Raw genomic sequence first — 20,882 nt, forward strand, 5'->3', positions numbered from 1 at the left:
CCTGTATTTAAGAAATAGTAATACGAGGCAGATATGTGATCCTTCAGATGTGTGCAGCAGGAACAAGCTGCTGCAGGTGTTTCTGCTGCATGATAAGAACAGATTCAAGCTCCTGGGAAACTCAAAGGGTGTGCGTGTGCCTTATTGTGTCCAGATACTTCCAGAAAGCCCAAGAAGGAAGACCGCGAGAGTCGGATGTACGCCTTCACCAGCCGCAGCAAGATGGAGGCCGACATCAAGAGCGGCCGCTATCTGGAGCACGGAGAGTATGACGGCAGCCTGTACGGGATCAAGATGGACTCCATCCACGAGGTGGTGGAGGCCGGCCGCGTCTGCATCCTGGACGCCAACCCTCAGGTGTGCACACGCCATAGACGAGCTCCATACACAACAATACACACGACTAACAGACCTTCACAGCCGCAACTCCTCTAGTTCTAACCTGGGGGCCGGGTGCTGGGTGGGGTCAGGGAGGGGGCGGAGAGTCTGGGTGCTGGGTGGGGTCAGGGAGGGGGCGGAGAGTCTGGGTGCTGGGTGGGGTCAGGGAGGGGGCGGAGAGTCTGGGTGCTGGGTGGGGTCAGGGAGGGGGCGGAGAGTCTGGGTGCTGGGTGGGGTCAGGGAGGGGGCGGAGAGTCTGGGTGCTGGGTGGGGTCAGGGAGGGGGCGGAGAGTCTGGGTGCTGGGTGGGGTCAGGGAGGGGGCGGAGGGTCTGTGTGAGCATTCTTTGTGGTTTCTTCATAACAAGTGACTCATTCATACAACACATGTGATCATTTTTGTGATCATTATAATTATTCAACAAAGTGAAGTGAGTGTCTTCTATCTGTAAATCAGTTTTTACCTCTCGGATATCATCATTTACGCTTGGTAAATTAATAGAAATTACTTATCAAATACATAATTCCTCCCCTTGTTGGGAATTGTGTGTAGGTTCTTACACTTCATGTCAGATTCATTTATTAAGTGATTTCTTTATTTGCATCCTCCACCGTAAGGGTTTAGTCGTAAGGGGTTTAGTCGTAGAGGTTTAGTCGTAGGGGGTTTAGTCGTAGGGGTTTAGTCGTAGAGGTTTAGTCGTAGGGGGTTTAGTCGTAGGGGTTTAGTCGTAGGGGTTTAGTCGTAAGGGGTTTAATCGTAAGGGTTTAGTCGTAGGGGTTTAGTCGTAAGGGGTTTAATCGTAAGGGTTTAGTCGTATGGGTTTAGTCGTAAGGGGTTTAATCGTAAGGGTTTAGTCGTATGGGTTTAGTCGTAAGGGTTTAGTCGTAAGGGGTTTGGTCGTAGGGGGTTTAGTCGTAGGGGTTTAGTCGTAGGGGGTTTAGTCGTAGGGGTTTAGTCGTAGGAGGTTTAGTCGTAGGAGATTTAGTCGTAGGAGATTTAGTCGTAGGGGTTTAGTCGTAGGGGTTTAGTCGTAGGGGGTTTAGTCGTAGGGGTTTAGTCATAGGGGGTTTATCGTAAGGGTTTAGTCGTAGGGGTTTAGTCGTAAGGGTTTAGTCATAGGGGTTTAGTCGTAGAAGGTTTAGTCGTAGGGGTTTAGTCGTAGGGGTTTAGTCGTAGGGGTTTAGTCATAGGGGGTTCAGTCGTAGGGGGTTTATCGTAAGGGTTTAGTCGTAAGGGTTTAGTCGTAGGAGGTTTAGTCGTAGGGGTTTAGTCGTAGGGGGTTTAGTCGTAGGGGTTTAGTCGTAGGGGTTTAGTCGTAGGGGGTTTAGTCGTAGGGGGTTTAGTCGTAGGGGGTTTAGTCGTAGGAGATTTAGTCGTAGGGGTTTAGTCGTAGGGGTTTAGTCGTAGGGGGTTTAGTCGTAGGAGATTTAGTCGTAGGGGTTTAGTCGTAGGGGGTTTAGTCGTAGGGGGTTTAGTCGTAGGAGATTTAGTCGTAGGGGTTTAGTCGTAGGGGTTTAGTCGTAGGGGGTTTAGTCGTAGGAGATTTAGTCGTAGGGGTTTAGTCGTAGGGGTTTAGTCGTAGGGGGTTTAGTCGTAGAAGGTTTAGTCGTAGGGGTTTAGTCGTAGGGGTTTAGTCATAGGGGGTTCAGTCGTAGGGGGTTTATCGTAAGGGTTTAGTCGTAGGGGTTTAGTCGTAAGGGTTTAGTCGTAGGAGGTTTAGTCGTAAGGGTTTAATCGCAGGGGGTTTAGTCGTAGGGGGTTTAGTCGTAGAAGGTTTAGTCGTAGGGGTTTAGTCGTAGGAGGTTTAGTCGTAAGGGTTTAATCGCAGGGGGTTTAGTCGCAGGGGGTTTAGTCGTAGGGGGTTTAGTCGTAAGGGTTTAGTCGTAAGGGTTTAGTCGTAGGAGGTTTAGTCGTAAGGGTTTAATCGCAGGGGGTTTAGTCGTAGGGGTTTAGTCGTAAGGGTTTAGTCGTAAGGGTTTAATCGTAGGGGGTTTAGTCGTAAGGGTTTAGTCGTAGGGGTTTAGTCGTAGGAGATTTAGTCGTAGGGGTTTAGTCGTAGGGGGTTTAGTCGTAGGGGGTTTAGTCGTAGGAGATTTAGTCGTAGGGGTTTAGTCGTAGGGGTTTAGTCGTAGGGGGTTTAGTCGTAGGAGATTTAGTCGTAGGGGTTTAGTCGTAGGGGTTTAGTCGTAGGGGGTTTAGTCGTAGAAGGTTTAGTCGTAGGGGTTTAGTCGTAGGGGTTTAGTCATAGGGGGTTCAGTCGTAGGGGGTTTATCGTAAGGGTTTAGTCGTAGGGGTTTAGTCGTAAGGGTTTAGTCGTAGGGGTTTAGTCGTAAGGGTTTAGTCGTAGGAGGTTTAGTCGTAAGGGTTTAATCGCAGGGGGTTTAGTCGTAGGGGGTTTAGTCGTAGAAGGTTTAGTCGTAGGGGTTTAGTCGTAGGAGGTTTAGTCGTAAGGGTTTAATCGCAGGGGGTTTAGTCGCAGGGGGTTTAGTCGTAGGGGGTTTAGTCGTAAGGGTTTAGTCGTAAGGGTTTAGTCGTAGGAGGTTTAGTCGTAAGGGTTTAATCGCAGGGGGTTTAGTCGTAGGGGTTTAGTCGTAAGGGTTTAGTCGTAAGGGTTTAATCGTAGGGGGTTTAGTCGTAAGGGTTTAGTCGTAGGGGTTTAGTCGTAGGGGTTTAGTCGTAGGGGTTTAGTCGTAGGAGGTTTAGTCGTAAGGGTTTAATCGCAGGGGGTTTAGTCGTAGGGGTTTAGTCATAGGGGTTTAGTCGTAGGGGGTTTAGTCGTAGGGGGTTTAGTCGTAGGGGGTTTAGTCGTAGGGGGTTTAGTCGTAGGGGGTTTAGTCGTAGGGGGTTTAGTCGTAGGGGGTTTAGTCATAGGGGTTTAGTCATAGGGGTTTAGTCGTAGGGGTTTAGTCGTAGGGGTTTAGTCGTAGGGGGTTTAGTCGTAGGGGTTTAGTCGTAGGGGTTTAGTCGTAGGGGGTTTAGTCGTAGGGGGTTTAGTCGTAGGGGGTTTAGTCGTAGGGGGTTTAGTCGTAGGGGGTTTAGTCGTAGGGGTTTAGTCGTAGGGGGTTTAGTCGTAGGGGGTTTAGTCGTAGGGGGTTTAGTCGTAGGGGGTTTAGTCGTAGGGGTTTAGTCGTAGGGGTTTAGTCATAGGGGGTTTAGTCGTAGGGGGTTTAGTCGTAGGGGTTTATTCCTTCAGGCCCTGCAGCTGTTAACATGTGTCGTGTTGTGTTCCAGTCCCTTAAAGTGCTCAGGACCTCAGAGTTCTTGCCCTTCGTGGTGTTCCTGCAGTCTCCAGACTTCGAGGTCCTCAAGGCCATGAACCAGTCGGCTGTAGAGGCCGGGGTGGTCCCCAAGACCCTGACGGTAAGGACCACTGGACCCGCCTTCCTCCAGCTGAAGACTCGATGCAGACTGCTCATAGTTGTAAGGAGGGAATGTGTGATCGTGATGATAACCCACGCGTCCCGTTGCAGGATGAAGAGCTGCAGAGGACGTGCGACGAGAGCTCCAAGATGCAGGCGGCCTTCGGTCACTACTTTGACCTCAGCGTCGTCAACGACAACCTGGACGAGACCTACCGCAACACCAAGGCCGCCCTGGAGACGGTCTCCAAGAACCCCCAGTGGGTCCCGGTCACCTGGGTCTTCTAGAAGCTGAAGGAACGCCAGAACATCGCAGAACATCGCAGAACATCGCAGAACCGGCCTGAAGGAACGCTGTGAATAACGGAAGATCTTACAGTCTCCAGAGAGACACCCGACCACAGCCAGAGCACCAGGAACATGTGGGTGGGGGTGGGTGGGTGGGTGGGTAGCCCGAGGACAGGAAGGTGGGGGTCAGAGAAACCAAACAGAAGGAAGAGTGTGTGTGTCTCTCAGAGCAGATATGTGCATGTTTTACATGGTTAGCATTGCGTTGCTCGTCCACAGACGTGTCATTGTTTACGTATCGTGACCCCAGAGGTCAACACAACGTTACCCGTGATCCAGCAGCTACAAGGGCTAACCGCTACATCTCATCTGAGTCATCCATTTTTATTTATATTTTATGCTAAAAGTAAAAACTAAAAGCAGGTGTGGAACAGTTGATGGCAACTCATGAGGAATGTAGAGAACAACACAAAATGAGTGAAGTAGCGACTCGTTCCATCAGACAACACACACAGAAGCTCTATTTTACTACCACATTGTAGTTTATTAGAATGGGTTCAACATTCACACTATTAGAATTTGCACTTTTTATTTTGTTGTATTCATAATTATGTATGAACTCGGTCATAAACAGTAGAGAATGATATTATAGAAACTGTTTTTTAATCGGTTTAGCGGCTAGTATTTACACTTAACTTTCAGAATGTGAACATCTTAACTCAAAGCGAGACTGAAGCACACAAAGTACAAGTGTGAATGAAGGAGGACAATTTAAACTCATTTGTGTCATATTTTTTAGCCTTTCACGTTGTTGTACATGCAACGCTGTCCGTTGTGCCAAAGTGCTTGAGCTGCTGTTTGTACTCTGATCTTTATTGTGGCAGCTACTGAACTATTAATGCACAATGATCTGTTTATGGTTACGAGTGAGATAGCTGAGGGGACATCTTTAGTGACTCACTCTTTGTAAGGTCACATTCGTATCGATGCTGCGTTTCTTTTAAAGAGGCTTGGAAACTGATATCTGTGGCAGCACATGTTTCTTCCTGGAGGACATTCTTGAAACTCTCTGTGTCTCCAGGAAGTCGCACAAATGCAACAAAAGCATTTCTGTCTTTAATGATATTTAGATACAACTGTAAAGTCGTTTAGTTTGTAAAAACATGGCTCACTGACAAGTATCTGTTTAAATAAATGAAGTACGAAGTGACAGACACTGAATGTTTATTAAATGTGCACTTTTGAAGAGTGTCATTTCTAAATGTTCCTGAACAGTGTTGATCAAAGGGACTCCAGTGAGTTAGTTTGCACTTCCTCAAAGTCAAGAGATGATGTAAATCCAAATGAAGCAGCTGATGAGATATCTGGACATTTATTATGTCTCTCGCTCCAAAAACGCCAAATCCTACAATTCCCACAAGGCAACAACCATCTCTCTGTTAAAGCCTCCTCTCTGGTCTTGTTTAAAGTCTTTCGAATTCCATGCCCCAATTTGTGCCATGTTTTTATAAAGATGACATCATATAGTCCTAGTTCTTCTTCCCAGAATAGTTCACATCAAGCCATCAACCTCCAGAGTCTTGAACATGGGAAGTTATTCATCTTGAGCTTGTAGTTTTGTTGTACTGATGAGTTCATGCTTCTGTCTGAATAAATCTTTGATTCTGATCCGTTATGATTGTGTTTTTTACTCACAGTCTTCATGAGACTCTTCACTTGGAGGATGCATCGTTATACAGATACCGCAAAATGCAAATGAGCATTTATTATGGATGTGTTTGGTCCCTCTTCCTCCAGCTTCACAAGCTTTTCTACCTCTTCTTCAGGTGCATTGCAGGCCTTTCTGCAGCCTCCTTCAGTGCTGCTGCTTTGTTGGTCTTTCTGCTTCACTTTTATCTGAAGGGAATGTGTGTACATGAATTGTGTTCTGCCAGAGGTTATTTTGACCCGACATTAGGTAACACCAAAAGAACATACCATATTTGGGCTTTGTGTTCCAACCGATTGATCTGATCGATGGAACGTAATCTGGGGGCAGAATGACATAAAGTATGTCACACGGAGCTTCTGCTGAAGGTCGACACTCTGGTCTGGCTGAACGTGCCTTGAGGTCATTGAAACGCTTCCTGCAGGTTGCAACTCCAAACCAACGCCTCTTCTCGCCATTTTGCCACGGTTCTAGGTTCTGTTCTTTATTTTGTGCTATGTTCTCTTTTATGTTCTTTGCTATGTTCTGTGCTATGTTCCGTGCTATGTTCTGTGCGATGTTCCGTGCTATGTTCCGTGCTATGTTCCGTGCTATGTTCCGTGCTATGTTCTGTGCTACGTTCCGTGCTATGTTCTGTGCTATGCTCCGTGCTATGTTCTGTGCGATGTTCTGTGCTATGTTCTGTGCTATGCTCCGTGCTATGTTCTGTGCTATGTTCTGTGCTATGCTCCGTTCTATGTTCCGTGCTGTTTCCTGCTATGTTCCGTGATATGTTCTGTGCGATGTTCCATTCTACGTTCTGTTCTACGTTCTGTGCTATGCTCCGTTCTATGTTCCGTGCTATGTTCTGTCCGATGTTCTGTGCTATGCTCCGTTCTATGTTCTGTGCGATGTTCCGTGCTGTTCCCTGCTATGTTCCGTGATATGTTCCCTGCTATGTTCCGTGATATGTTCCCTGCTATGTTCCGTGATATGTTCCCTGCTATGTTCCCTGTTATGTTCCCTGCTATGTTCCCTGTTATGTTCCCTGCTATGTTCCCTGCTATGTTCCGTGCTATGTTCCCTGCTATGTTCCCTGCTATGTTCCCTGCTATGTTCCCTGCTATGTTCCCTGCTATGTTCCGTGCTATGTTCCCTGCTATGTTCCCTGCTATGTTCCCTGCTATGTTCCCTGCTATGTTCCGTGCTATGTTCCGTGCTATGTTCCCTGCTATGTTCCGTGCTATGTTCCCTGCTATGTTCCCTGCTATGTTCCCTGCTATGTTCCGTGCTATGTTCCGTGCTATGTTCCCTGCTATGTTCCCTGCTATGTTCCCTGCTATGTTCCCTGCTATGTTCCGTGCTATGTTCCGTGCTACGTTCCGTGCTACGTTCCCTGCTACGTTCCGTGCTACGTTCCCTGCTACGTTCCCTGCTACGTTCCCTGCTACGTTCTCTGCTACGTTCCGTGCTATGTTCCCTGCTATGTTCCATGCTATGTTCCCTGCTATGTTCCGTGCTATGTTCCCTGCTATGTTCCGTGCTATGTTCCCTGCTATGTTCCCTGCTATGTTCCCTGCTATGTTCCCTGCTATGTTCCGTGCTATGTTCCGTGCTATGTTCCCTGCTATGTTCCGTGCTATGTTCCCTGCTATGTTCCCTGCTATGTTCCCTGCTATGTTCCGTGCTATGTTCCGTGCTATGTTCCGTGCTATGTTCCCTGCTATGTTCCCTGCTATGTTCCCTGCTATGTTCCCTGCTATGTTCCCTGCTATGTTCCGTGCTATGTTCCGTGCTACGTTCCGTGCTACGTTCCCTGCTACGTTCCGTGCTACGTTCCCTGCTACGTTCCCTGCTACGTTCCCTGCTACGTTCTCTGCTACGTTCCGTGCTATGTTCCCTGCTATGTTCCGTGCTATGTTCCGTGCTATGTTCCCTGCTATGTTCCCTGCTATGTTCCATGCTATGTTCCGTGCTATGTTCCGTGCTATGTTCCGTGCTATGTTCCCTGCTATGTTCCGTGCTACGTTCCCTGCTATGTTCCGTGCTATGTTCCATGCTATGTTCCCTGCTATGTTCCGTGCTACGTTCCCTGCTATGTTCCATGCTATGTTCCCTGCTATGTTCCATGCCCCATGTACAGTAACTATTGTTTCAGGACAGACTTGATGAATAAAATATCCAAAAACAACATGAAGCTCAGAAATGGTCACATGGACCTTTTCTCTAGATGTGTGCACAACACGCGCCGGCAGGATGGACACATGTTTTAATGTGATTCACAGCCAGGAGCTGCGTGAACTGTCATAACTGTCATGTGTTCTTCTGTCTGACTTCCCCTCATCATGTGAGGACCAGCAGAACACCAGCTGACTCTCAGCGTGCAGCTGTTGTGTGTCAGTAGAGCGAAGCTCTCGTCAGACGACAAGACGCAGACCCTTCAGTACCAAGACGGTTCCTAACGGTGTGAATCTGAAGCTCCAGGAACAGAATCGTGTCTGTAAAGCAGTCGGCACTGAATTATGACTGTTGCTTAACCACTGAGGACATGTCTACTGCACAGCTTCTGTTGAATAACCTTGACAACCTCATGAGGGAGCACGGCTTCTCCTCACGGCCTCGTGGCTTCTGACCGGCTCAAATGGAACGCTGATGATGATGATGATTTAAACATTTACAACATCTGAGCTGTGAAAGCATCTTTGTTCTCTCTGCCAGTGGAACCTCTTTGATTTAGGCTGCACAGTGAGAATGTTGTAGGAGGCCTTCACCCTCGGGCGTCAGCAGGAGCCACCGATTGGTGCCGGTCCGGGTGGAGTCTCAGGAGCGACAACAAGCCGCTCTCTCTTCTGGGCCCGTCTCATGGCCTCGGCGTGGAGAATGAGCCACATCTGCTCGGCTCTTTGTGGAGTCAGAATTTCCCAAACGTCATAAGTTGCATGTCCTCCCTGGACCTTAAAAGTGTCTCCTCCCCTCCACCCCTCCTTTTAACTGTGTCCCTTCTATCCTTTAGGGCTCTTTTTGAGGCAGCGCCTTGCTGGAGGACTTCACATCATCTTCTCTCACTGCCCTCCTGTCCTCCCTCATCCCTCTCTCTCTGGGTTCCTCTCTCCGCCTGCCTCTCGTCCAGCTTCTGCCATGTGGTGGCTTCTTGGTGGTGTGAGCTGCGTGCTGCTGCTGCTGGTGGTCATCTTCTTCCTGACCACCGGGCAGCGGTACAAGGTGTTCAGTGAGAAGTGCCTGAGGCCTCCAGGACCCCTGGTCACCGACTGCCGGCAGAGGGACGACAGGCTGAAGAGAGGTAAGAGCGGTTGATCTGCTCATCTTAGTCTGGATGACTGTTCCCAGAGCGATGGATCCATACCCACCAAGAGTCTTCTGCCACATCAGGAGACGTTTGACAACTACTTTCAATCACACAATACAAGTGTTATCCTTTTAAAGGTCTTCAGTGGGGCTGGTGAGAGACGGGTAACAGAAAGGCTTGCAGAGAGGTCAAACAGAGGTCAAACAGAGAGGTCACAGCAGTGTACATCATAGTTCTCTGTTCTTCCTCTGAGTGCAGACGTGTGGATCAGCATTGTGGGGACATGAAAAGCCTCTTTGGGGTGCCAGCTGGACCCGTCCCCCCACACTGGTTCTGACAGCCTTCGCCCCCTGCAGGGTTCCGTGCGGACCGGGTTCCCGTGGCTCTGGACGCGGTGGTGATCGGCAGCGGCGTTGGAGGCCTGACAGCAGCAGCGCTTCTGTCTAAAGCCGGCAAGAGGGTGGTCGTCCTGGAGCAGCACGACCAGGCGGGAGGCTGCACACACACCTTCCAGAATAAGGGCTTTGAGTTCGATGTGGGTAAGAAGCACTCAGAAACATTGCTTTTATTGAACGTGCATGAGGATAATGAAGACGAACCCACACGCCGTGTGACCTGGTGAACAAGCAGCCGCTCCGAGCTCTTTGCATGAAGCATCGGGTCAGTTCCCTTGAAGCAGAACACAAACATCCTGCGCTGAGCTACATCCAAAGAGCCACAGCGCAGCGGCTGCTGGGAGATGCTCATGCCACAAGTCAGTGCTCCCACTGCGAACATGTCCACGATGACTCGGGTCCTCTCTGTGTAGTGGCACAGCTGCCCTGCCCTGATCCCCCTGAAGGGGCAGCACAGAGCAGACTCGCCTCGACTGGGGCTCAAGGTCCTCGTTGGAAACAGACTTTTTATTTGTTATCACCAAACAGCAACGTAGAGAATCCTGTTCCAGTGGAGGTCGTTTACAAATGAATGCCAAATGATAAATTGTACTCCCTAATTAATAATGAACTAATTTATGCTTTTAGGGTCTGAATTTGTGTTTAAAAATGATAGAACATAATGTCAATGATATTTCACTAGAGACTTCATGTTGTAGATGAATATCAGCCTTCCTGTTGTTATCAGGCATCAGTGCTGTTTCTAGAGTAAGATTGTACACACATACATATATCGGGATAGGGAGTACAACGTTTCATCAAAATAGTATCTGTATAACATGCTGAAGGGACAAAGATCATAATTACCATCAGAATTAATAGCTGAGGGTCATCTTTGGATTCCTTTGGTAGAGAAAGTAGATGGATGGTGTTTTGCCAGTTGCACACATGTCTGATCTTAACTGACAGACAGAGGACCATGAGGACCATGAGGACCATGAGGACATGAGGACCATGAGGACATGAGGACCATGAGGACCATGAGGACATGAGGACCATGAGGACCATGAGGACCATCAGGACATGAGGACCATGAGGACCATGGACCATGAGGACATGAGGACCATGAGGACCATGAGGACCATGGACCATGAGGACATGAGGACCATGAGGACCATGAGGACCATGAGGACATGAGGACCATGAGGACCATGAGGACCATGAGGACATGAGGACCATGAGGACCATGAGGACCATGAGGACATGAGGACCATGAGGACATGAGGACCATGAGGACCATGAGGACCATGAGGACATGAGGACCATGGACCATGAGCTGTGTGCAGCTCGGTTCATCTCAGCTTACACATGTTCTTATGCAGCTTTTAGTTCTTTGTGGCAGCCTCAAATAAGACATTTTATTTTTAAAAATTGTTTCTATGATTCTTAAAAAGATGACACTGAATGAAATAGAACCAAAGATGACATAGACACGCTGATTCACCGTGATGATCCAGCTTCACTTTTAAAGATCATTTCATCTCACGAGCACTGAATGAAGAATCCTTTGAACTGCAGTTCAAGGATTTATTAGAATTAATGATACAGTATTATTCATTATGCAGTTATGTTTGACCCCCAGGGATCCACTACCTGGGCCAGCTGCACGAGGGCAGCCTGCTCAGGGTGGCTCTGGACCAGATCACAGAGGGCCAGCTGCAGTTCACACGGCTGGAGCAGCACTTCGACACGCTGTTCCTGGGTCAGCACGAGCAGCGCAGGTAACATCCTCACCTTGCGTTCTTTAGTGGGCTTTTCTCCACATGCATCCATCAGCAGGACTAATCCAATGCAACACATCCACAACAGAGCCGGACATCCTCAGGGCGAACAACACATCCGTGTTGAAATGTGTCTTATATTTCCACACCTTTGAGAACATGAATCCCTCCGGGCTTCAGAACATGTCCAGCCCTCTCTGACCGCCTCCTTGTGACATCCTCAGGGAGTACCACATCCACGCAGGGAAGACTGAGATGGCCGACAGCCTGAAGAAGCAGTTCCCAGGAGAGGAGAAGGCCATCGACGAGTTCATGAGGTTAATGAAGGTAAAGCTGATGATGGTGGCTGAATGGTGAGGAGGAAGAGTTTGATGATGAACAAGGTTGTGTACATTGACGACAACTTGACCCAATGACCACCTGTGTGCCACACAAGCTGCTGCTGCTTCTTCATGCTGCCACTGGGGGGCAGCAGCGAGCCCAGTATTGGTTCTGCTATGAAGAGACACCCAGCTGTTTGTAGCCCACCTGCTGAACGACCTGCAGGAATGACCAGAGCCTGGTCTCTGCTGGACACAGCTGCATGTTCAGAGACACCTTCCACCGTCCCATTACTTCTACATTGTTCGTTTTTAAGATCGTTCTGGAAACCAGGGGTTATTGCTGTGGTGCTGCCTGTGCCTTCCCTATGCCCTCGACCTCTACCCTCTACCTCCCTCTACCCTCTACCTCTCTCTACCCTCTACCTCCCTCTACCCTCTACCTCCCTCTACCCTTTACCTCTCTCTACCCTCTACCTCTCTCTACCCTCTACCTCCCTCTACCCTCTACCTCCCTCTACCCTCTACCTCCCTCTACCCTCTACCTCTCTCTACCCTCTACCTCTCTCTACCCTCTACCTCCCTCTACCCTCTACCTCCCTCTACCTCTCTCTACCCTCTACCTCTCTCTACCCTCTACCTCCGTCTACCCTCTACCTCCCTCTACCCTCTACCTCTCTCTACCCTTTACCTCCTTCTACCCTCTACCTCTCTCTACCCTCTACCTCCCTCTACCCTCTACCTCTCTCTACCCTCTACCCTCTACCTCCCTCTACCCTCTACCTCCCTCTACCCTTTACCTCTCTCTACCCTCTACCTCTCTCTACCCTCTACCTCCCTCTACCCTCTACCTCTCTCTACCCTCTACCTCCCTCTACCCTCTACCTCTCTCTACCCTCTACCTCTCTCTACCCTCTACCTCCCTCTACCCTCTACCTCCCTCTACCTCTCTCTACCCTCTACCTCTCTCTACCCTCTACCTCCGTCTACCCTCTACCTCCCTCTACCTCTCTCTATCCTCTACCTCCCTCTACCCTCTACCTCTCTCTACCCTCTACCTCTCTCTACCCTCTACCTCCCTCTACCCTTTACCTCCTTCTACCCTCTACCTCTCTCTACCCTCTACCTCCCTCTACCCTCTACCTCTCTCTACCCTCTACCTCCCTCTAACTCCCTCTACCCTCTACCTCTCTCTACCTCTACCTCTCTCTACCCTCTACCTCTCTCTACCCTCTACCTCCCTCTACCCTCTACCTCTCTCTACCTCCCTCTACCCTCTACCTCCCTCTACCTCTCCCTACCCTCTACCTCCCTCTACCCTCTACCTCCCTCTACCCTCTACCTCCCTCTACCCTCTACCTCTCTCTACCCTCTACCTCCCTCTACCCTCTACCTCTCTCTACCCTCTACCTCTCTCTACCCTCTACCTCTCTCTACCCTCTACCTCCCTCTACCCTCTACCTCTCTCTACCTCCCTCTACCCTCTACCTCCCTCTACCCTCTACCTCCCTCTACCTCTCCCTACCCTCTACCTCCCTCTACCCTCTACCTCCCTCTACCCTCTACCTCCCTCTACCCTCTACCTCTCTCTACCCTCTACCTCCCTCTACCCTCTACCTCTCTCTACCCTCTACCTCTCTCTACCCTCTACCTCCCTCTACCCTCTACCTCCCTCTACCTCTCTCTACCCTCTACCTCTCCCTACCCTCTACCTCTCTCTACCCTCTACCTCCCTCTACCCTCTACCTCTCTCTACCCTCTACCTCCCTCTACCCTCTACCTCCCTCTACCCTCTACCTCCCTCTACCTCTCCCTACCCTCTACCTCCCTCTACCTCTCTCTACCCTCTACCTCCCTCTACCCTCTACCTCTCTCTACCCTCTACCTCTCTCTACCCTCTACCTCTCTCTACCCTCTACCTCTCTCTACCCTCTACCTCCCTCTACCCTCTACCTCCCTCTACCTCTCTCTACCCTCTACCTCCCTCTACCCTCTACCTCTCCCTACCCTCTACCTCCCTCTACCCTCTACCTCCCTCTACCCTCTACCTCCCTCTACCTCTCTCTACCCTCTACCTCTCTCTACCCTCTACCTCCCTCTACCTCTCTCTACCCTCTACCTCCCTCTACCTCCCTCTACCCTCTACCTCTCTCTACCCTCTACCTCTCTCTACCCTCTACCTCCCTCTACCCTCTACCTCTCTCTACCCTCTACCTCCCTCTACCTCTCTCTACCCTCTACCTCCCTCTACCCTCTACCTCTCTCTACCCTCTACCTCTCTCTACCCTCTACCGCCCTCTACCCTCTACCTCTCTCTACCCTCTACCTCTCTCTACCCTCTACCTCCCTCTACCTCTCTCTACCCTCTACCTCTCTCTACCCTCTACCTCCCTCTACCCTCTACCTCTCTCTACCCTCTACCTCTCTCTACCCTCTACCTCCCTCTACCTCTCTCTACCCTCTACCTCTCTCTACCCTCTACCTCCCTCTACCCTCTACCTCTCTCTACCCTCTACCTCTCTCTACCCTCTACCTCCCTCTACCTCTCTCTACCCTCTACCTCTCTCTACCCTCTACCTCTCTCTACCCTCTACCTCCCTTTACCCTTTACCCTCTCTCTACCCTCTACCTCTCTCTACCCTTTACCCTCTACCCTCTACCTCTCTCTACCCTCTACCTCTTTCTACCCTCTAACTCCCTCTACCCTCTACCTCCCTCTACCCTCTACCTCCCTCTACCCTCTACCTCTCTCTACCCTCTACCTCCCTCTACCCTCTACCTCTCTCTACCCTCTACCCTCTACCTCCCTCTACCCTCTACCTCTCTCTACCCTTTACCTCCCTCTACCCTCTACCTCTCTCTACCCTTTACCTCCCTCTACCCTCTACCTCTCTCTACCCTCTACCTCTCTCTACCCTCTACCTCCCTCTACCCTCTACCTCTCTCTACCCTCTACCCTCTACCTCCCTCTACCCTCTACCTCTCTCTACCCTCTACCTCTCTCTACCCTCTACCTCCCTCTACCCTCTACCTCTCTCTACCCTCTACCTCCCTCTACCCTCTACCTCTCTCTACCCTTTACCTCCCTCTACCCTCTACCTCTCTCTACCCTCTAACTCCCTCTACCCTCTACCTCTCTCTACCCTCTACCTCCCTCTACCCTCTACCTCTCTCTACCCTCTACCTCCCTCTACCCTCTACCTCTCTCTACCCTCTACCTCTCTCTACCCTCTACCTCTCTCTACCCTCTACCTCCCTCTACCCTCTACCTCTCTCTACCCTCTAACTCCCTCTACCCTCTACCTCTCTCTACCCTCTACCTCCCTCTACCCTCTACCTCCCTCTACCCTCTACCTCTCTCTACCCTCTACCTCTCTCTACCCTCTACCTCCCTCTACCCTCTACCTCTCTCTACCCTCTACCCTCTACCTCCCTCTACCCTCTACCTCCCTCTACCCTCTACCTCTCTCTACCCTCTACCTCTCTCTACCCTCTACCTCCCTCTACCCTCTACCTCTCTCTACCCTCTACCTCCCTCTACCCTCTACCTCTCTCTACCCTTTACCTCCCTCTACCCTCTACCTCTCTCTACCCTCTAACTCCCTCTACCCTCTACCTCTCTCTACCCTCTACCTCCCTCTACCCTCTACCTCTCTCTACCCTCTACCTCCCTCTACCCTCTACCTCTCTCTACCCTCTACCTCTCTCTACCCTCTACCTCTCTCTACCCTCTACCTCCCTCTACCCTCTACCTCTCTCTACCCTCTACCTCCCTCTACCCTCTACCTCTCTCTACCCTTTACCTCCCTCTACCCTCTACCTCTCTCTACCCTCTAACTCCCTCTACCCTCTACCTCTCTCTACCCTCTACCTCCCTCTACCCTCTACCTCTCTCTACCCTCTACCTCCCTCTACCCTCTACCTCTCTCTACCCTCTACCTCTCTCTACCCTCTACCTCTCTCTACCCTCTACCTCCCTCTACCCTCTACCTCTCTCTACCCTCTACCCTCTACCTCTCTCTACCCTCTACCTCCTCTCTTGTGTTTAGGTTTGACACCCCTCTAGTGTATCCCTGCATCCGTCTTGTTGGATGTATCTGCTTACTGAATGACCTCCCCATGCAGCTGTCCTCACGCCGGACGCCGCTGATCGCCATCTTGAAGATCATACCTTATTGGCTGGCTAACTTCCTGGTTCGATTCCGCCTTTTGGATCGCATATCCTCAGTGTTCCGCCTAGCAACAACCAGCCATTCAGAGATGATGTCCCGCCTCACGAAGAACAAGGACCTGCAGGCTCTGTCCGCCTACCTGTTCTATGGTGACGACACACACTCTCACACACACACACACACCCAGCGTCACACACTGTGAGGCCTCCTGAAAGCTTGTCTTTTTGTCATGCAGGCGTCCCTCCTAAAGACTCCAGCTTCCTCATCAACGCTCTCCTGCTCCACCACTACAAACGTGGCGCCTACTACCCACGGGGGGGCGCCAGCGAGTTTGCCTTTCACATCGTTCCTGTCATTCAGCAGGCGGGCGGAGCCGTGCTGGTCAGGGCTCCTGTGCAGCGCGTCCTGATCAACCAGCAGGGGAAGGCCTACGGTGAGGGGGAGGGGGGGGGGGAGGGGGAGGAAGGAGATGAGGGAGAGGGAGGAGAGAAAGGAGATGGAGGAGAGGAGGGAGAGAGAGGAGAGGAGGGAGAGGGAGGAGAGGAAGGAGAGGGAAGAGAGGAGGGAGAGGGAAGAGAGGAGGGAGAGGGAGGAGAGGAGGGAGAGGGAAGAGAGGAGGGAGAAGGGGGAGAGGGAGGAGAGAAAGGAGATGGAGGAGAGGAGGGAGAGAGAGAGGAGAGGAGGGAGAGGGAAGAGAGGAGGGAGAAGGAGGAGAGGGCTCCATGGACGGCTCCGCTGGCTCTGGTCAGGGTCCTCATGGACTCCTCTGCCGTTCAGCGTGCAGCCATTCTTGTCTTCTGAGGGTTCAAGTCTCGAGCCTCCGTTGATAAGAAAGGACTAAACACAGACCGCCAACAGACTGCACAACATTTCTCTTTCCACCCTGAGCTCGTCCCAGACGGCTCGAGTCAAATGATGGCGTGGTTGTGAGCTGGAGGCCTGATGGCGTGTCACTACAGGCCACAACATGCGATGCTGGGCATTTCCTGAGGATTCAAACTGTGTCTGTGTGTCAGGTGTGACGGTGCTGAAAGGACAAGAAGAGATTGAGGTCCATGCCCCTGTTGTCATTTCCAACGCTGGCATCTTCAACACCTTCCAGAAGTTTCTGCCTCAAACCGCTCAGCACAAACCAGGTAACACAGCGAGGGCCACGAGGGCACGTCACCCTTCTTCTCTTTCACTATCCGTCATACTTCCTGTAATGTGTGTGTGTGTGTGTGTGTGTGTGTGTGTGTGTGTGTAGAGGTCCAGTCCCTGTTGGGCTTGGTGCGTCATGGCATGGGTTCCTTCTTGGTCTTTGTTGGTCTGGATGGATCCAAAGAGGAGCTCGGCATTGTTTCCACCAACTTCTGGATGTATAAAGACAATGACTTGGACACACTGTGGGTTTTGATACATGAATATGAATACAGGCTATTTATGGAGATGCTATTGAGTCTGACATATCCCATCCCGCTGTGCTTGTGTGTGCAGCATGGAGCGCTACTCTTCTCTGAGCACGGAGCAGGTTTTGGGAAACATTCCCATGATGTTCATCACCTTCCCATCAGCTAAAGATCCTACATCCAGTATCAGACAGCCAGGTGACCGGGAACACACACACAGACACACACTTGTTAGTTTGCCATCAAATCAGAACCCTGTAAGATTTAAAGCATTTCTCCAAAATGATAAATGTAAGCCGTGACCCTGAAGAGAGTAAGTCCAGATGTGTTTGCACACGCACAGAAAGACCTGGAGCAGTGAAGGAGAACCTCTCTGGACTGAACATGACAGCAGCTCGGTGGTTTCCCTTCAACAAGTTCAGAAACGATATTTCTCCTCTACGCACTTTGTGGAGCTGAGCCACAAACACTGAAGCATCTGTTTATTACATTTATTCATCATATTTCATTGAATGGATTGGCCTTTCTTTTTTATTCAATCTATTTGATTTAATAATTAAGTTAAATACTGTCGCGTTGTGCAGAGAACATGCAACGGGCCGTTGTGGTTCTGTTGGTCCAGGTTTCAGAATCAGAACCGTAAGAAAATTCAAAATCAATTCAATTCAGTTTGAAGGTTTTTAATTCAAAACACTACAGTTAGGTTTATGGTCAAATAATACACAATAAAGCAGCATTCATGTTCTCCTGAGTTCCATCACTGAGAGCTGTGACGGCACGACGACGTCACAGCAGGAGACATGTTGGAAACATGTGTACTGTCAACGACCTCTTATTGCACCAAATATTCTGGGTTCTATAATAATAATAATAATAATAATGATCATAATAAGGATAATAATAATAATAATAATAATAATAATGATCATAATGATCATAATAAGGATAATAATAATAATAATAATAATAATAATGATAATAATAATGATGATAATAAGGATAATAATAAGGATAATAATACTAATAATGATGATAATGTTAACCATAATAATACTTAATAATAATAATAATAATTATAATAATGATAATAATAATAATAATAATAATACTTAATAATAATAATACTTAATAATAATAATAATGATAATGATGATAATAATAATAATAATAATGATGATGATAATGATAATAATAATAATAATAATAATAATGATGATGATGATGATGATGATGATGATGATGATGATGATGATAATAATAATAATAATGATGATAAAAGAATGCGCGCTCCAGAGCAGACGGTGAAGCTGTGAACAGGACAGAGGCTGTGCTGTAAGGAAACCTCTTGACACACGTTGTGCGTGCACATGCACTGCAGGACACGATGTCATGAGCACAGATTGAAAATCCCTCTCAAGCAAATGTTCTATTTGTGATTTTGGGCTCTACAAAATTATATAAACTTAATAAACTGAACTGAACGTGCCAAAGGAATGCTCCTTCCACCTGAATAAGCAACGTTTCCCACGTCTTTAATGGGAACACGCTCCGTTCAGAATGAGGCTTCATTCATAACATCCAGCACATCTGGTGTTGTCGTGAGCCATTTCATCGTCCATCTCTTTCCCTCCTCGCCCCTCTGCAGGTAAGTCCTGCATGACGTTGCTAACCATGGCTCGCTATGAGTGGTTTGAGGAATGGGAAGGGACCAAGCTGGGCAAGAGGGGACAGAACTACGTGGATATGAAAAACGCCATGGCCCAGGAGATGCTGGACTGGGCACTGACCATCTTCCCTCAGCTGCGGGACAAGGTGATGTTCGCTGCTTTAGAGCTGGGGCTTCTCCCTCTGCCACATCCGTCCTGGACTGTGTGCTGCGGTGGTGTCTGTATGAAGTATTTCATCATACATATCCAAGTTCTTCTTTCCTTTTCTCTGCCGTCTGTACACATTACCACGCTAGAATGTTTCTCTGTCTCCACAGCATATCCAGTAAGTGCAAAGATGCTGAAGCGTCAGTGAATAGCGTGTGTTTATGCTCAGGTGGTGATGGTGGATGCTGCCACTCCTCTCACTAATGTCCACTATCTGGGCGCTCCGAGAGGTGAGATGTACGGCGCTGAACACAACCTGGACCGCTTCAACCCTGACACGGTAGCCAGGACGCGCCCGCAGACCCCCATCGATGGCCTCTACCTCACAGGTGAGCTGGCGGTACAACCAGACCGGAGGGACTGCTGCCAGGCGGCTGCTGGGTGACGCTGTGTGTTGCTGTGTGTTGCTGTGTGCAGGTCAGGACGTGTTCTGTAACGGCATGGCCGGAGCGCTGCACGGCGGACTGCTCTGCGCCTCGTCCGTCCTCAACCAGACGCTCTACATTGACCTTCTCGCCCTGAAGACCCGCATTAAAAACAAACAGACCAATCGTAAGATGACCTGGTAGTGACGGAGCTAGTGGAGGGTAAAGATGCATAAGCAAGTTCAAAAATGTTCAAATAGCATTTTCACAGCCGACCCTGAGCTTGTCCACATGCTTTAGGGAAGGAGAAGCAAGCACCTGTTTCTCTTGTAAATGTGAGGAGAACGTGTTAAGTTCTTGGTCTAACAATGTATCCTCATCTTTCTACCAGTAGCAACCCAGTAACCTTTGTGCTATACAAGAATACAACAATAATTACAATTCAAAAGGACTGGCATATGACATCATCAACGTGCTGCCAACTGGCTCAAACAATGTGTTCTGTCTTTCAAAGGACCACAAAATAAGAAACCGCTTCTCAGCTCAGGCCAAAGATAAACCACAGTTTAACTTGACAGTACAAGTAGCTTGACTTTATCGTTCATTAACCTATGTTACCACGTTTTTAAACACAATTGCTTTATTATCCAAATCCGAATCCCAGTAGCTTCATTCACACAATGTACAGTCGTTTGACGACGTGAGCAGTAAAGCTACAAAATGTCGCCAGTGTGGCTCTTTAACCTTCTCAATGTGTTGAGGTTTCCCCTCATCTGCGTGACCTCTAGGCAGTATGTCATTTTAATGTGTTGTTTGCCCCACGCACATTCAGTGAAGACCCGTTTAGCCTACTACAACTAACAAGTACTGGCGAGTACTCCTGGGCTCCTTTGCAGAACTTGTTAAGTTCATTGCTGATGCATAAGATTAGTGGAAGGTTCAACTCGACTGTGGAAAGCTTCTTGTATGGTGCTATTATATACATGTATAATTACAATGTCCTGACTATGGGAGAATTATTGTATTTATTTATTATATTTGCTATACCCGTTACCAATATGGACCTATTTCATATTTAACGTGGTGTCACAATTCAACTTATTGTTGATATGGCACATCAGGGTGTGTTGAGGAGGGAATGAGCATCATGGCCGGTTTGAAAGGAAGGAGAGAGGAGATGAGGCGATGGAGGAACGCAGCATGCCAGTGGAACAGAAACATGGAGATCTAAGATCTAAGGATAAAAGAAGGAAAGGGAAGAAGCTGATTTGGTCCAGAGTTGGGTGAAGGAACGCCATGAATCATTTGAGAAAGCAGAACAACTGTTGCCTCCTTGAGTCAAACAAAAGAGTTGAGCCTGCTATAAAATGATTGACATATCTAATACAGAGACTAACACTTCACAAGCATATTTAATCCACGGCGCGCCACAGTGAACAACTTACGTAGGACTTGTTCCACTTGCTTTTTCAGCGCTTTCAATGTCAAGATCTTCACCAGCAACATGTGTTGTTGGCTCAGCATGCACGCAAAGCTTCTTCTTTTCCATTTTCACAAGGTCGACAATAAACTTTTCTAACCAGATGTGGT

General features: G+C 49.1%; 2 protein-coding genes across 2 annotated transcripts; both read left to right on the forward strand.

Moving 5' to 3' along the window:
• Positions 1-154: 154 nt before the first annotated feature.
• LOC137792782 (MAGUK p55 subfamily member 2-like) lies at positions 155-4,024 on the forward strand (the record flags this gene model as incomplete). The annotated part of the gene is made up of 3 exons (XM_068588491.1): positions 155-357; positions 3,609-3,737; positions 3,848-4,024. Coding segments are annotated over 3 exons (509 nt in total), but the record flags the coding sequence as incomplete, so codon positions are not given.
• Positions 4,025-7,846: 3,822 nt separating this feature from the next.
• On the forward strand, positions 7,847-19,508 carry LOC137792783 (all-trans-retinol 13,14-reductase-like). Its single transcript, XM_068588492.1, has 13 exons — positions 7,847-7,853; positions 8,842-9,012; positions 9,375-9,557; positions 11,035-11,173; positions 11,398-11,500; positions 15,619-15,814; positions 15,901-16,098; positions 16,682-16,801; positions 16,912-17,050; positions 17,142-17,251; positions 18,699-18,865; positions 19,097-19,256; positions 19,345-19,508. Exons 1-13 carry the CDS (start codon positions 7,847-7,849, stop codon positions 19,494-19,496), a joined length of 1,845 nt encoding a protein of 614 aa, XP_068444593.1. The 3' UTR covers positions 19,497-19,508.
• Positions 19,509-20,882: the final 1,374 nt, after the last annotated feature.

The sequence above is a fragment of the Clinocottus analis genome, unplaced genomic scaffold, assembly GCF_023055335.1.
Source record: "Clinocottus analis isolate CAN_PGR_092001 unplaced genomic scaffold, fCliAna1.0.p SCAF_219, whole genome shotgun sequence".
Taxonomy (NCBI): Eukaryota; Metazoa; Chordata; class Actinopteri; order Perciformes; family Cottidae; genus Clinocottus; species Clinocottus analis.

Excerpts from the sequence above, each read along its gene's own strand:
- LOC137792783 (XM_068588492.1), top strand. Across the intron at positions 11,174-11,397 it reads GGTCAGCACGAGCAGCGCAG|GGAGTACCACATCCACGCAG; the intron begins GTAACATCCTCA and ends TGACATCCTCAG. Across the intron at positions 18,866-19,096 it reads TCCCTCAGCTGCGGGACAAG|GTGGTGATGGTGGATGCTGC; the intron begins GTGATGTTCGCT and ends GTTTATGCTCAG.